This window comes from Cucurbita moschata, unplaced genomic scaffold (genome assembly GCF_002738365.1).
Source record: "Cucurbita moschata cultivar Rifu unplaced genomic scaffold, Cmos_1.0 Cmo_Scf00008, whole genome shotgun sequence".
NCBI lineage: Eukaryota > Viridiplantae > Streptophyta > Magnoliopsida > Cucurbitales > Cucurbitaceae > Cucurbita > Cucurbita moschata.
In genome coordinates, this window is record NW_019268524.1 from 468,335 (window position 1) to 485,355 (window position 17,021).

General features: G+C 38.7%; 4 protein-coding genes across 4 annotated transcripts; 2 read left to right on the forward strand and 2 right to left on the reverse strand.

Annotated features, from left to right (window-relative positions):
- Nucleotides 1-86: 86 nt before the first annotated feature.
- Nucleotides 87-5,142, reverse strand: LOC111446661 (protein DECREASED SIZE EXCLUSION LIMIT 1). Its single transcript, XM_023085564.1, has 13 exons — nt 4,786-5,142; nt 4,612-4,674; nt 4,457-4,528; nt 4,295-4,351; nt 3,786-3,988; nt 3,566-3,612; nt 3,380-3,473; nt 2,975-3,041; nt 2,170-2,252; nt 1,999-2,090; nt 1,318-1,424; nt 861-924; nt 87-415 (listed from the first exon to the last, which is right to left on the reverse strand). Exons 1-13 carry the CDS (start codon nt 4,887-4,889, stop codon nt 317-319), a joined length of 1,152 nt encoding a protein of 383 aa, XP_022941332.1. The 5' UTR covers nt 4,890-5,142; the 3' UTR covers nt 87-316.
- A 971-nt stretch (nt 5,143-6,113) lies between these two features.
- Nucleotides 6,114-8,929, forward strand: LOC111445998 (uncharacterized TPR repeat-containing protein At1g05150-like). The gene has a single exon (XM_023084593.1). It carries the CDS (start codon nt 6,363-6,365, stop codon nt 8,757-8,759), a length of 2,397 nt encoding a protein of 798 aa, XP_022940361.1. The 5' UTR covers nt 6,114-6,362; the 3' UTR covers nt 8,760-8,929.
- Nucleotides 8,930-10,642: 1,713 nt separating this feature from the next.
- LOC111445999 (protein LTV1 homolog) lies at nt 10,643-15,062 on the reverse strand. The gene is made up of 5 exons (XM_023084594.1): nt 14,502-15,062; nt 13,847-14,254; nt 11,881-12,501; nt 11,544-11,671; nt 10,643-11,070 (listed from the first exon to the last, which is right to left on the reverse strand). Exons 1-5 carry the CDS (start codon nt 14,961-14,963, stop codon nt 11,067-11,069), a joined length of 1,623 nt encoding a protein of 540 aa, XP_022940362.1. The 5' UTR covers nt 14,964-15,062; the 3' UTR covers nt 10,643-11,066.
- Nucleotides 15,063-15,515: 453 nt separating this feature from the next.
- Nucleotides 15,516-16,630, forward strand: LOC111446212 (glycine-rich RNA-binding protein 2-like). The gene is made up of 3 exons (XM_023084932.1): nt 15,516-15,672; nt 15,803-16,313; nt 16,367-16,630. Exons 1-2 carry the CDS (start codon nt 15,516-15,518, stop codon nt 16,288-16,290), a joined length of 645 nt encoding a protein of 214 aa, XP_022940700.1. The 3' UTR covers nt 16,291-16,313; nt 16,367-16,630.
- Nucleotides 16,631-17,021: the final 391 nt, after the last annotated feature.

Here is a 17,021-nt window from a genome sequence, read left to right on the forward strand (position 1 = left end):
AAGAGTTCAAGAAGAAACATGAACAAAAATTAACGTAACCTATAATATCACAGTCTCCTATGATCAAAGTACCAACTATAGAACACTGAGAGCCCCAACAAAGTCTCATTCCGTGAAGTGAAGAAGAGATGCTACAGATGCGAAAAGTTGGGAGGGTGCTTTTTACCTTTTATCAGTAAATGTACCACAGTGAAATAAATTACAAAAAGATTAAAAAAAAAGAAAATGATAGTAATAATTAAAGGTACATCAGGGCATGGTAAGTCAGATGCCTATACCCTCCTCCCAAGCGAGAAACAACGGCAGCCATTTGAATTCAAGCTCGAGGAGGATAGAGTTCCCAGAGTGCCACTGTTCTGTCTTCTGACGCAGATGCCATTAATTTACAGTTGTCCGAGTATGATACAGCATTACACTGCAAGAATGGAAAGCAATACGCTTAAAAGCCAAAAAAAAAAAAACTACTGAACAATGAGAAACAGGAAGAAGATTCTGCAATATAAGATGGACTAATAACGAGTTTGTAGCCATAGGCACTTCAAATTCATCATGGGTAGATGTGAAATCCTTTTGCTATATTTTCCAGGCTCTAAACGAACCATGGAAAAAATAAAATGACCCAATGACAAAGGAAAGCTAGTTTCAAAACTGTTGAGAAAATAAAAAGTTGTTTGATAATTTGTTCCGTTCCAAGGATCATCAAGAATCTGGATCCACGGAAAACTAGAAACGAAGTCGGTGAACACATAGTATGAAGAGAAAAAAGAAGAAAAAAACAGCCATGGCCCCCGTGTTTTATCATCCAACAAAAATGATAAATGTAAAACGTTTGGTACTCTTGCCTATAAAGAAAGTCATACCAAGGCCTGATGATACTTCAATATAGCAAGAGGGCTTCCTTTCCGATAATTATATATCCGTACTCTGCCACAGGGAGAAAGAAAACAAATTAAGCAAGAGATCATCTTTCGGATCATGTTTCACATATTTCACAGTATCATGCAGCATAAACAATCAAACATCAGTCACGTGAAACATTAAAGATTTCATGCTGAAAGGTTCATTTTCACTTGAACAGAAAGCAGTGGTATTTAAGAGTTCAACAGTAATCTCATAGAAGATCTTTTGAAAGACTAGTTTGACTGGGACAGCTAAACAATAGAAGACAGGGATACACGTCTCTCCATTGGCTCAGCACTACTTCATTCACCATCTTCCTTTGAGATTGAATATCTTCGTTTTGGGAATATTTACAGGCACAGAAAATATATATAAAATACAGCACACCACACAATTTCCAAGCATAGCATTGCTAACCTGTGATCCCAACCAGCAGTTGCAGCAATCTTGTCATCTGGTCGAATAGAGACCTTTGCTATGCCAGGCCGTTCCAAAGTAATTTCTTTCTTCACCAGACATGTCCCCTTTATAACTCAAGAGAACCAAAATAAATTTCACATATAAAAGCGCAAAATGGCAGTTGCCCAAACACTTGCATCTATACTAGTAATGGACCATGAAATAAACGTAATTTTTATAGAGAGTAAACCATGAAATAAAGGCATCTCAATCTACAGACATTTCAACAACTAAAGGGACCATCAGAAAACTTCTATTATTTTCATATGAAAACTCCATAGCATAGAGAAACACGCACAAACACCTTTTACTATCATATTAAAACTTCTCCTTGGGAAGAATGCAAGATTCAAAATATTCTCATTGATTCATGAAAGGCATTTGAAGAGTCATGATGAACATCCCCTCCACCAAACAATTATTGAGCTGAATATTAGGATAGTCATTCACCCACCCCTCATATTGTTGAAAAAATCTAATATTAGAACAAGTCAACATAAGCTATTAGCCTATTTACTACATAAGGAAGGTTTAAGTTATGTAACTTTTTACTAGCCGAATATTTCATTATTACAGAACTAATATATCATATTTAAGTAGCGTCATTTTTTAAAGTAAATTTTTGTACACTTTAAATACCATGGAATGATCCAAACTAAAAGTCACAATTTTGTCGTCTGCAGCTCCTGAGATACCACCATTGCAAGATCCATCAACGCAAATGCTTAGAACTGCAAACAAGATAATCAAAATCGTGGCTTTTCACTGAGGAAAGAATACATAGTAAGTCCAGAATATTCAGACAAGCACCTGGCTCTGAATGACACTTCACTGATGTTACTGGAACACCCGGATTCCTTAGATCCCACCAAAGCATGGAACCATCCTCGTATCTAAATAATGAAAAGAAACTTAAACTTGCATTATAGAGGATTAGACAGTGAAAATGATTAAGCCTATGAACTGTAATGCAAGAACCAAAGATGGCATGATCAGAATACATGTTCATTAAATAAGATTGTGATAAACTAGGAGAGTATAACTGTGGTCACAATTTTTGGACGGTAGATGATGTGATGTTAGGCAATGATCAACTCAAGAAGTTATGGGCAATATGGCGAGACAAAGAGAAAGATACACATGAGCATCTTTGCTCTATTTGAGTATTTTTAACTTATACATAATTGGCTAAATTATAAAGCACACTCTTGAACTTTGTCATTTGGTTAAAAAATACCCATACTCTTTCAAAAGCGGCAATAGTACCCTTAACCTTTCATATATGTTTCAAAACTATTCTTGAAGTGAAGATGTGTTAGATTATGGGACAAAATATCGATTTTGGTGACTAGGAATGATATAGAGGTGACTAGGACGCTTGCATGAATTAAGTAAGAAAGAACAGTAGTCAAACATGTCAGCTTTTTCTCCAACATTACAACGATTTTTTTACTCCAAGGGTATTTTTGAGACGTTTATGAAAGGTCAAAGATAATATTATTACTTTTGAAAGAATACGACATTCTTGAAACATAGGGCAATAGATATTTATTATAATTTAGCTTACATCATTTTGTACAAGTGAAGAGAAAGAAGAATGAAGATAAAGAAGTACCCAGACAAGACATTTAAGAATCCCTGAGATTTAGACGGTAAAAAGGCTTGGACTGCCATGCACAATCCTGCCAGAGACAATTTTTTAAGATTTCATAGTCGGCATGAAAATTAGAAAAGAAAAACCAAAATTGATCATGTAACTAAAGGCCATGTTTGATTGTACAAATGGAATAGAATCAGAAAAGATATTAGAGACAAGTACTCGTTTGGTCACAAATAGGATAAGTCAATTCATCAATTCATTTGATTAAGTAATGAATGGTAACTATACAAGTAAAAATTAATAACTAATAATAATACTACAGTTATTTCAATTGTCAATTTGTTAAAGCTATTCTTTAATGATATTAAAAACATTATTGTAAGAAATACTTAATGGTTTAAGCAAACCAATGAAACCAACCTCTCTCCTTGGTAGAGATGTTTGGGCAATCCCCTTCACAGTTTGGAGGAAGTCGTAGCAACCTTTCCCCAGAATTCAGATCCCAAATTTCAACCTTTCATCACACACCGTAGAGAATAAGAAATCGAGGCCTCGGTACTCAATGGTATGTGGGTAAATATAGACAAGAATAATCTTCATACAAACCTCTGAAGATTGCTCCCCGGCAACAGCCACATACTTAAGTCCGTCCGCTGGTTTATCAGCAGAAGTCAGGAAAAACACCATTTTAATTAGCGTCATCACAACAATGTTAGAAGATGTACCATTATTCAACAATGGGTAATGCGAAGACATTAGGCATTTATAATCAAACATGCATTAGAAAAAAAAAAAAAAATTACATGAACCATCGACTTGAAAGAACCTTCTGATATGCATGCCTGCTCAGTAGAATTTTCTTGAGTCTTTTCTCCACTGCAGCTCAAAGTTTCGACCTCGACGGGGTTCTGGTCTATATCATTACTATACTTAGGACCACCATCATGCCTTGAAAAATCAGAAGGCTGCTTCACCAAGGAGAGTTTGCAAAAGTGATAGGCATTTGTGTTGATTGTGACAGAGGGAACTCTGTTGTGCATAAAAATTACCAACAACGTATGTGAATTACCAAAAACAAAGAAAGACACCAAAAATTGTCCGAGTTAGATTAGAAATTTTGAAAGACGGGCCTCACGTAAAATCCGAATGTTCAAGCTGAACAACCAGTTCAGTCGATAATTTCATGTAAGGTTCAATAGAATTTTATTCGTAAAAACATAGATTCTGCAGACTGCAACAGTGTTCTTAAAATGGTCTAAAGTTAGGGACATGCGTGGCCGGAAAAAAAAAAAAAAAAAAATTCTAGTGAATAAAGCATCGTAAACCAGCAAATACCTGGACAGAGCCCTATCATCAATATCCCAGCACTTCACAGTTCCATCCCTACCCTGGCTATACACAGAGGAGTTAAACTATAAGCATACACAACTCCCAAACCCTTCAAGCAATGAATTAAAATTCCGTACTGGATAAGAAGAAGATATGAAAGAAGAGCACCTGACAACTCTATTTGTCCCAATTGAACGACTACAAGCAATACTAATAATTCCGTGTGCCGCACTATGCACCCTGATATCAGTTATCCCAATCACAAATCAGATACAACACACAGAAGGAGCAAAAACTAAAAGCAACGAAGCAATAGTCAATACCATGCTGATGATACTGTTCTATGCTGAGCCGTATCCCATATACGCAACTCACCATCTGCAGAGCTAATATGAATCACAATTACAACACTTCACTACCCGGCAGAATATTTCAAATAAATAACAGAAGCAAAAGGCTAAAAAATGAAACAACGAGTGATCGGAGCTAATGGATACCCCGAAAAGAGAAGAGGTTCAGACGGATGAAAAGAAACGTCGGTAACAGAGGCCCGATGACCTCGGAGCACGGCCACAGGGTCCGGCGGTGGCCTCTTACTCATTCTCACTCCAACGTCGCGTTTCCTTCTTTTCTAATTCTTCTCTTCACCAGGAAATTTGTAGTGCCGGTAAACCAACCGCGGGAGTTGGACGGCGTTTCTGAACTTTACCGCCAAAAGGCGACGACTTGTAAAGCCAGTCGGAGGGGCGATGGTCGGGTTCTCCTAGACCTCCAATCGGAGACGGAGTAACTACAATTGGGAAGCTTCTCTTGTGGGCCGCATTTTCTGTAAATGGGCCCAGGCCCAATAGCGAAAAACTAAAGGCCAGTCCTTCCATCAATTCCTCCCGCCGACAACACGTTCGCCTCTCCTGCCATTTAAAAGATAACCAACCGTGAAAAAAGAAGATAAATAAATTAGAATTAAATTAATAATTAATAAACTTAACACAAGTACCTAAATTATTTGAAATGTTTTTTTTTTGTTCCAATGTTTTTAATGTTATCCAATTTGTGTGTCTAATGTCTAGTATTTTAATTATAAAAAAAAAAAAAAAAAAAAACACAATAACATTGAATTCCCTTTTTGCCCCTCATGATGAACCCCCACCTACTTAAACAAACAGAAGAGAATAAGCCAGCGGGCCTAGTGGCCCACCTTTGAAAAAGTAATTAAGAGATAATATTAGATAATACGAAATTCAGACTCATAAGTAATCATTTGATGACTAATTCTTGTGTTTATAATCTAATTTAAAACCCGATAATCTGATTTGATATGGATTTTATGTGTTTTTAAATTATGCCAGTTCACTCAAATTCATTCTCACAATCTAATATTCAAAACCGCTTTTATAAAGTAATTATAGTATTAATTTTTTAAATCTCAAAGATTTCAAAGTGGGTTTAAAATTAGTGTTCTTATCATTTTAAAAAAAAACGCATAAAGAATTTAATAAAAATAAAAAAGAATTAGGAGTAAAATGTTTTGGAATCAATTATTTGATGTGGATGACAATGAGGTGATTAACTTTTGGGGGTAATGAAAGTGATTGGGTGTTTAAAGTGGAGGAGGCCGCGATTGAAGCAAATTATCAAACACTTGATATGCAATAATTATAAGAACAAAGAGTATTGTATTTTTATATTAACTCATCTATCAAACCCAGTTGGCACTCTATTTATTAATTATAGTTAGGTTAATATATATATATATATATATTTATTTATTATTATTACAAGGAGGTGTAATAAAGATTAAATTAAAAAAATTCAATGGAAAATTAGATAAAGGAAGGAAGAGGGGAGAGGGAATGGAGGAGATAATAAAGATAGGGCGGAGTCTGTCCTTTCTTTGTTTCTCTCATTTGGGTTTCTTCCAGATCCAATGAAACTAAGAACAGGGAGAAATCATCTCATGTTCGTATCCAAAATTAAAACCCTAATGGATTCTTTGATTTTTCTGCCTTTCTGATTTCTTTGTTTCTCCACTGCTTTTGTTTCCTTCTTTTCCTCTGCTTCCCCCTTTCCAGCAATGTCGACGAGAGGGAGCAGATCGGAGAAGGTGAAGAGGATCTTTCAGAAATTTGATGTTAGCCATGATGGGGGTCTTAATAGGGACGAAATGGCGGCGCTTGTTGTGGCGGTTAACCCCAGGGTCAAGTTTAGCGAGGAACAGATCAATGCTATTCTCGATGAGGTGTTTCGGACGTATGGGGATTTCATTCAGGGCGATAAGGGTTTGACTTTTGAGGGATTGTTGAGGACTTATGATGATGGTGCTGGAGATGTGGACCGTGACTTCGACGCGCTTGAATTGGAACTCAATCAGGATGATAACAAGGGAATTTTGGTGACTTCCGAGGCTTCTTCTTCTTCAATTGCCGATGAACGTGCTTTGGAGTCGCAGAAGAAGCAGAGGACTGCGGCGTGGGCGTTGTCGCCGAATCATGGTATTGTCTTCGATGATACTTGGAAGATCGTGGATGATTTGGAGGTTTTGATTAAGAGGTTAAAGACAAAGCAGGCTAAGGATGGGAAATTGAAGGCGGACAATTTCGATGCCTATTCTGATGCAGGCTGGTCGAGAGAATTGGGGCCGTCTTCGGAGCTTTCTGAGAAGAGGGTTTTCTGGGAAGAGTCCGGCCATGACTATGCTACGTTTCTCAAGGAATTAGGGGTTTTGAGAACCCGAGCAGATCGAGCGCGGTCCAGAGAGGAGGCCTTTGATGGGCATATGGCAATTGGTAGGGTTTTGTATGAGCACCAGCTTTTCAAGGAAGCTCTTGTTAGCTTCAAGAGGGCTTGTGAGTTGCAACCTACTGATGTGAGGCCGCATTTTAGAGCTGGGAACTGTTTGTATGTTCTTGGAAAATACAAGGAGGCAAAGGAAGAGTTTCTGTTGGCATTGGAGGCGGCGGAGGCTGGGGGAAATCAATGGGGATATTTGCTTCCACAAATTTATGTGAATCTCGGTATTGCACTTGAAGGTGAAGGTATGGTTTTAAGTGCTTGCGAATACTATAGAGAAGCTGCTATTCTTTGTCCTACACATTTTAGAGCTTTGAAACTGCTGGGGAGTGCTTTATTTGGAGTAGGGGAATATAGGGCTGCCGTTAAGGCGTTGGAAGAGGCCATATTCATGAAACCAGATTATGCTGATGCTCACTGTGATTTGGCCTCCGCTTTGCATGCGATGGGGGAAGATGAGCGAGCAATTGAGGTGTTTCAGAAGGCAATCGACTTGAAGCCTGGCCATGTAGATGCTTTGTATAACTTGGGTGGACTTTACATGGACTTGGGTAGGTTCCAGAGAGCTTCAGAAATGTACACGAGGGTTTTAGCTGTGTGGCCTAACCATTGGCGGGCGCAGCTGAACAAAGCTGTGTCCTTGTTGGGTGCTGGGGAAGCTGAGGACGCTAAGAAGGCCTTAAAGGAAGCCTTGAAAATGACGAACAGGGTGGAGTTGCATGATGCAATATCGCATTTGAAACAGTTGCAGAAGAAGAAGTTGAAAGGCAATGGCAGTGCAAATGGTGAAGGAGCTTTTATAGTTGTGGAAGCCTCAAAGTTTAAGACCATTGGAGAGAAGACTGTTTTGAGACCGGAACTGTCAAATGCTCTCAAAATTAGATCTTTTCAGAAGATTACCCGATTGAATCGCTGTGACGTGGAACTTATTAAGAAGGAAATCAGTGAACATGAGGTGCCAGTGTCTTATTCAGGTGGTGGCGTGCCTGAGAAGTCCATACGTAAGCCTAGCTTGGAAGAAATTCTTCGTAGATTATTGAATTTCTTGAAGCCAGAGACGTTCCAAGGAGCTGTCAAAGCCATTAACGAGAGGATACTCTCTGTCCTGGACGAGACAGGCTCAGGAAGGGTGGACTTGGGGCTGTTTTTCGCCATTCTTGCTCCCATTTGCACAGGTCCCCCTGAAAAGAGAAAGCGGGTGGCATACGATGCCCTTGTATGGCGACCTGTGAACGACGGTGGCACTCAGATCAGAAAATTTGATGCAGTCAGGTATATCAAATTGTTGAGGGCCATATATATTCCTAGCCAAGGATCCAGTGAGATAATGGAAGTCCATGGACAGACAGACAATTCTGTGGTGTCCTTCACAGAGTTTCTTGTCATGTTCAATGACCAAGATTGGGGTTTTGGTATTATGTCCACCCTGTTGAAGCTAGAAAGCGGAGACAGAAATCGACATGGGAATCACGTATGCTCCGTTTGCCGCTACCCTGTCATCGGATCTCGATTCAAGGAGATGAAATCACATTTTAGCTTGTGTAATCAATGTTATAGCGAGGGGAAGGTGCCTCCTTCAAGCAAGCAAGAAGAGTACAGATTTAAAGAGTATGGGAGTGAGGGTGAAGCAGTGAAAGACAAGTGCTTGTGTTTTACAATGCAATCCCATGATGATTCTTAGATAGGTTTCTCTCTTAATCCGTTGTCATGGTTGGTTTTAGGTGTTCAGTGTCAATTATATAACTTCGAATGTGTGCAGTGGGAGTTTTGCCCTTTGTATAATAATTCGGTTCTATGAAGCCCTCTCATATATTTGTTTGATTATTATTGCCCAACCACAAATTTCATCCTTTTAAATCTGTTCATTCTGTGATGGAAACTGCTGATTCTAGATTCCTCTGTTATATACACCACGGACAAGTCACATTTAACACATTGCCAGCCAAAGTCTTTGTGTAGGGCCCAGTTTTTGTTTACTTTTTGTTATTTTATCAAAAGTTTTAATCTGATCTCTGCTGTACTTGAAGGTCAAATGAACGAATCCAATGATTGATGATGATGCCAAATAATTGACGAGGAATACCATACAAGCACTAATATCTGCTCCCCATTGCAGCAGTGTTCACAAAATCTCTTTCTGATTCATCATTTTAAGTGGGTCTTCTCTTCTTTGCTTTGCTTTGCTTCATCTTATAGTTTTTTTTCCCTTCTCAGCTCTCCCTCAATTCCTCTGTTTTCACAGTATTTTTCCTTCTTAATTTCTAAGGCAACTCAAGATTGAAGAGAACCTCAAATACATGTGTAATTCGAGATAGTATAGTGGTGTGGTTATGTGAGATCCCACGTCGGTTGGGAAAGAGAACGAAGCATTCTTTATACAAGCGTGGAAATCTCTTCCCAGTAGACTGTTTTAAAATCCTCAAGAGAAAAACTCGAAAGGAAAACTCCAAAGAGGACAATATTTGTTAGGAAAACTCGAGGACAATATTTGTTAGTGGTAGACTTGGGCCATTACAAATGTTATCAGAGCCAGACATTAGACGATGTATCAGCGAGGAGGCTGAGCCCAGAAAGGGGTGGACTCGAGGCGGTGTGCCAGCAAGGATGCTAGGCCCAAAGGGGGTGGATTGGGGGTCCCTCATCAATTGGAGAAGGGAACAAATTGTGAGATCCTGCATCGATTAGAGAGAAGAACGAATCAATGGTAGTCCCATCCAAGTGGATTCTCATTTTACAAATTTCCATTTAATAAAACACCACATGCATGAAAGAAACATGACATGTCATCCACCTCGCATGACAGGAAAATTCAATTTAGTTCAAACACTGCTTATGCTTTGATCCAGCCCTCAACTAAGTCCCACGCCTCATAAATTAGGACACTTCATTGCCTTTACAACTTGGGACAATCTTGAACTGCAGGGAGTTAGATACCACACAGATATAGCATGGCAGGAGTGACACTTGCTTCCTTTCTTTACTCTTTATTCTTCGGTGTAATGACGTTCACTATAATAACAGCATTATCCAAAACAGCTGCAGGATCACGTTTGTTGTCGCCATTATCAGCGGCACCCTCGACGACCCCTCATGGCATCCATGAATCTGAGGTGAAGGGAGATCACAGTCGTTTCAAGGTTCTGTCAGAAATTGTAGCAGACTACGGGTACTGGAACCCAACCCCTGTGTTTGGAGGAGGATATGCAGACCCCATTCCCCATGAAGTCGAAGCAAGACCATGAAACATCGAGTTGTTCTGGTGTGATGCTATCGTAATACACTTGCTCTTCATATGACGCTAACTATATATACTTTCATTGTATCATCCTTTACAAATGGTGCCACACATGGTTACAATACTATTAAATTGCTAAGAGAAGATAGAAATCGCAATAGTAAGATGTATTCAGGGAGTAATCCGAAGATATAAGAAATGAACTTTTCGTAGTTTTGATTTGGATTGTTACCTTTGTCTGAGAGCTTCTCCTTCCCTCTAGATTCGATTCGTTGGTCCAATCGTTGAGGACCTGGAAAAAGAGGATGGTTCATTTTGAATAAACATACAAAGAACACTGAATAGATTCATTCAAGAAGAATTGTCATCACTTTAAACTTAAATTGCCATAGGAGTAAACAAAAATACACGATTATCTTGCCACTCGTAAACTCGACTATTTATGGTCCTTGCGAAAGTACAAGTTGAAGCAACCGACTTTAGTTTTAAATAAATATGCTTTGATTGGAACATTTCAAGGTGAGTTGCAGAAGCTCTCTTTAAACTAAACATATAAAGAATTGGTCCGTGGTGGACACCAAGGAATCATTGAACAGATTGTCCCATTTCTTGTCTTCTCTCCCTTCTCCAAGCATATAGATCATGGTCTCTACTTCGTTCCTTATAAGAATTGTTTCAGGAACTTCTCCCCAGTACTTCGATCTTTGTCACAATGAAAAAATGTCCAATTATGTAGCATCAAGAAGCTCTCCCTCACCTGAAATAAAAATATTTACGATAATTATGGAAAAACAGTGATGTTTGCAGTTAACATTAGTCAATTGAAGTTTATAGTTCGTTTGAGCAAAATCAGCTTTGCACTAGATAAGTGGTTTTTTAAATAAATTATTACATAGATTCACTAGGTTATATCCTTCGAAAAACTATTGTACCCAAAAAAAAAAAGAATGTAAGTGAACAGCTATCTCTTATAAACTTGTGAAGGTCTACAGTTAAGTAGCACCAACTCATTTTATCCGAAGACTAAGAGTAGTCTACAATTTCACAAGAAAATATGATGGATAACGAGTAAAGAGAACAAAATTACTTTGATCAGCTATTGGTTTTTCAGGCTTTCCTTTCACAACAACAAGCAGCAAAAACAAATATATAATCAAGGAAAGAGATGTTCCATAGCATCTTAGACATACCAACAAAAAATTCTGAACAATTTTTGGTTGGTATACTTACATAAGATGAATAGATGCTGGACCAGAAACAGCAACTACTTTCTGAGCACGATGAGTTTCCCCCTTGTAAAGTTCCTTCAATTCTTTTTTTGTGCGCCGTGCTTCACGTCGTGCTTCCTTGACAGCAGCCTGCATGCATGGATTAAGAGGCCATCATAAAAGAACAATAAAGGATAGGCTAATTTTAAATGCACAAGCCACTTATATCTACAATTTAGGCTTTCTAAAAGTAGCACAGAGATTTCTACTTAAATACTAAACAAATATCTCTAAACCATTAAAGACTCCGTGGATGAACGAAAACATAACACTAAGCGGAAGAAGGTAAACCTAGTTACCTTCCTCTCCTTCTTCTCTTCCTTGGACTCCTGACCGTGCAGCTTTCTCTTCTGTTGTTCAGTTTTCAAGCTGCCATTATCTTTCACTTTGTCAACAACTTTTCGACCATGAGGTAGAAAGTCCACTGGTAGCTTCTCTTTCCCCTTGAGAGTTATCATAGAATTTTTAGAATTAAGGGCTCCAGAGACAGTTTCTGCCAACTTCTTCCTTCTGGTTATTTCAGGAGCTACAATCTTTCCAGGATGGTTATTGAGATTAGAACATGTAGAAACAATAGTTTCACAGTCCCAAACTTCTGATTCATCACTGCTCTCCTCAAATATGTATTCATCTTCAATGTCATCATCTTCATTTTGATATTTCTCAGCGTACTCCATACATCGGTGAATTACATCACTGGCAGACTGCAAAAGCTCTTGATCTGCTGATCCTTCTTTGCCACTCAATATATCCGCAGGAGCTTTATATCCTTGGTCAAGGTCCAAGTCATCCTTACTATGATCACCAAGGGCATGCTTGAGCTTCTGAGCAAAGGACTCATCTTCTTCAGCTACCCAACCATCATGCTCATCACAATCACTGCCACCGTCGTCACCAGATGCATAGTCCCGGCTTAAGAGCTGCATCCATCATAAATAGTGAGGTAAATATAAAATTACCACAGAAAAATGTTGGAACGAGAGAAAATAAATATCTCAAGCACATAAAGAAAAGGGAATTCTAGTTCCCATCGCTTAGTGGCTCAAAATCATTAGACGGAAAAATGGTAAGAAAGGGATACTCCTGAAAGCATTCAAGAGGCTTCCAACCCTCCCTAACCAAAACCGTTTATAGAGAAAAAAAAAAAAATTATAGCTGGATCCTACACTGTCCTATTGCCTCAGGTACTTCATTACCTGCTAGCCCAATAAATGACTGGCATACAACAGGATCTTATACCAAGAACTCAGGTAATTGATTCACCAAGAGATCTCTCGGACAGTAATTCTAGTTCTAAACAGAATTTAAGGCAAAAATCTGATTAAGACCTAACCTAGATGGCAACATTGTTCTAGGTAGGATATCAAGGAATAAAAATAGATAAATAATTACACAAACTTACTGATATGCTTATATTTACTTTCCATCAAATTAAATCACAAAACTAAGGGGAAATTTGAAGTACGTGTACTGAGATCAGAAATTTAGTACAAATAAATATAATTCAGCGGAGACACGACCATTTGCAATGACGTTCCAGGTATTGTAATTCAACATTTATATGTCCTAAAAAGAAGGAATTATTCTTTTTCTCAGTCAGTAAATTGGAGGCTCTACTCCTTGCATTATGTTCGTAGCCCACTATATAATCCTCGAGAGGGATTTTTCCTCTGCAGGACTACCTCCAACAAGGTTGTTCAGTTATTAAATTAGCAGCCTGTGGCCTTCAACCATGAAACTGGAGGGTACTTCCAAATTTCACAAGCCCTTACCACAGAGGCACCTCTTGGCAGGAACAGAAGAAAATGGAGAAACCATTTTTAATACCCATGAAGCAAAAAGAACGAGGCAATTCTGTTAACACTGATTCTTGGATAGTAAACTACTAAAGTTTAGGTGAACTTCTTGGGTGAATATTTTTTACATTAATTTCCTACATTATTAATGCAGAATTGCCGCCATTGACAATTAAAATTAAAATTCACTAATCCACTAATAAGAATCTCCTGGGTGAATACTTTTGGTAAGCACAGACAATCAAACCACCATCTGGAAAGGCAAGGCCTTATTCAATTTTACGGTAATCGAAACTCAGAACCAACACAAAAAAGTACTGAAGTCTAACATTACAGCATTACTAGAATTTTCAATATAATACCAAATTAGATATAAACTCCCTACCTACAGGAACAAGTCAATAATCATAAAAGTATGAGTAAGAAAAATCTACAGAACTGCAATGCATAAGAGGTATTGGGAACTCACGGTGTCAAATTGATCATCCAAAAGCCGACGAGTTCGTGGCTTATCAACATCATCTTCCACATGGTCAACGTCTGCATCCTCAAAAATATCGTCGCCAAAAGATTTGTTATTAACAATATTCTGGCTTCCTGTCGCTCTATCAGAATCCTCAGCCACACTAAACTTATTATCCGTCGAACCATCCTCCCCTTCTTCACATAAATTTGCCTGAACTACGAAATCCTCCTCCAAGTCCTCAACATCAGAACCAAATCGTGATAAATCATCGTCATCAAGCAGTGCAGCTATTTCTGGGTCAATAGCATTTTGAACCTTGACTCCAACAGTCTTGGACGCTACTTTGTACATGATGTTCTCATCGGCATCACTGGTTCCTTGAGAAACAATCACTCCGGAGGCATCATACGCCTACAATACAATCAAAGAAACATGGAACGGAAAAAGGTAAAAACTTTGATCCAGAGGGGGAAAAAGAAAAGCTTTATAAACCATTGCTTATTTTCAGAAATATCTTAGCATTGTAGAATGGTGGATACGCTCACTCGTGTCTATCATCCATATCATGAAACGTTATAAATTCTGTTAAAATCCCACTCCATAGTTCGTACATCAATGCAGGAAAACATTAAAAAAATAAATAAATAAAACAACCAACCTTCTCATCGCGTGGAAGCTGATTCAGCTTGGCCTTGGGGTTATTATAAAACGCCGAACCACCACCAGTATTCTTAATATCCCGAAGATGCAGCAAATAATTGTAACCATCGTCAGGAAAACCCAGCTCGAGAATTTCCCTTCTAACATTTTCCGGTAACGACGCAGGTCCACCAAGTTCCCCCCGAGACCGCCCGGAAGCTCCAAAACCTCCGTTCTCTTCATCGTCGTAATCGTCAGGAGCATCGGCAAAGATCGAGTTAGGGTTTTCCTCAAAGGAGGCAGAACCGGAAGCATCGACAGGACCATCGTCGAAGACAGGGAGAGTATAAGAGTGGTTGTCGACACGAACAAAAACACGGTCGGTGGCGGCAGTTCCATCGTAATTGGGATCGGATGAGTCACGCGCAAGTAATTGGAAAGTTGCGGATTTCTTCTTGTCGAAGAACTTCTTCTTCCCCATTGCGAATCGAAGAATATCAGTAGACTCTGCGCTGCGGATTTGTGAGATAAACCCTCTGCTCCAAAACCCTAGACTTGACCCAGACACGGAAGGTAATTGTTAATTTTATAAAGATTTTATTCAATATAAAAGCATAAAAATTATCAAAGATTTTTTTTTCAGTTAAAAATTCAAATAAACACAAAATTAAATATTAAATTGCATATAAATTATTATTAAACTTCTGCTTTAAAAAAAAAAAAAATAGTTGTATTTAACCAACTAGACTATCACAAATATACTAACCATTAAAAAAAAAAAAAGAAAAAAAAAGAAAGAAGACTCTTAAATAAATAATATTAAATAATCGAAAATCAACTGATTATTTATACTTATGGTTGATTTTATATAATTAAACGATAATTATACATTAATCTAAAGTAATCATGGGTAATTAGAGCAAAGGGTAATCTTTTAAATTATAAATTATAAATTTTTGTGGGTGAAGTTGGCGGTTCCTTGTGCACGGGACAACCAACGAAGCCGACCGGCCACCACCGCTTGGTCGCATTGATGACACTCGCAAAAGAAGTCGATTTGGTGAATGTGGGCAACAGTGCTTTAGTTAAGCGGTATGGCGTTGTTGATTTTGCAATGCAAGTGGGGGGACAGAACAAAAGTAGGATTCAAGCCATCCCATCTGTACTGCACGTTGGTTGGGTTGGGTTGGGTTCGTGGGGTTTCTTCAAGAAAAAGAAGAACGTCCTATATATGGGCTTTCAAACAGTACAACCAATTGCAAGAAATGGGTTTGGAAAATGGAATGATGTTCTGTTGTTTGTTAGTTTTTTTTGGAGTAGCGGTTTATGGGTCGAGAGCTGAGGGTTTGAAAAATGGCACTTTCTTAACATTCTCCGAGCTGCCAGGGGGAAATGCAGGGGAGGGGAGAAACAGTTCTGGTAATACTACTACGGTTGAGGTTAGCAAGCAGAACAGGGGAGGAGGCGGTGGGTATGGGTGGGGATGGGGCGGAGGCGGTGGAGGTGGAGGTGGAGGGGGTGGAGGAGGTGGTGGTGGTGGTGGATGGGGATGGGGAGGAGGGGGAGGTGGGTGGTGGAAATGGGGTTGTGGTGGACAGCCAAAATCTGGCAGACGCGGCGGTGGGAGAAGGAAAAATGTAGACAGGAAGAGAATATACAATGAGGAAGATTACAGTTTGGGAGAATTTGCGGAATGTATGGTGAAAGGAAGATGCAGAGGCATGAGATTGGACTGTCCGCTTCACTGCGGCGGGCCTTGCTTTTACGACTGTCGACACATGTGCAAGGCTCACTGCCGACGCCTGTAATTTGGGAGCCACAACTTCCATGACTCAGACTCATAGGCTCACTAATTTTGAAGCTCCTTCCAATTACGTAGTTGTTTTGGGTGTCTAATTTGTAAGGTTGTTATCGATTGCTGGACTCGGATTCCATAATTTGCTTGATTTGATAGGCCGCTGTGGTTGGGCCTGGGCCCACCAAAAGTGGTCTCTCTTTAGCTTAGGTGAATTTGGTAAAGCAGCTTCCTTTCCTTTTTATTTTTTGTTTTTCCATTGATTGGTTTGATCTTTATGCTTTAGTGTTGTGTTGAGTGCCATTGCTCATCATAGAATTTGAAGCTTGTTGGCTAATGAAGTTGAATCACTGAGTAAAGTTAATCTTTTTATTCCATATTTAGCGACCTTGATAATGACAAACACCTTCCTAATACCTTCCTAATATACCTACCGACTCACAATTTTATTAAGCTCACTTACAATACGTATAAGATCTCACGTCAGTTGAAGAGAAAAACAAAACATTTTTTTATAAGGGTGTGGAAATCTCTCTCCCTAACCGGTATGTTTTAAAATAGTGAGACAGACGATGATACATAATAGGTCGAGACAGACCATACCTACCGTGATGAACTTCAACCGTTACAAATAGTTTAAGAGAAACTCAGTTGCTTAGATTTTTTTTATAATGAAAATGGTTGTTTAGATTTAGTCCAATATTTAAATATATTTTTAATTTAAAATGGGTAAGAAAGATTAAA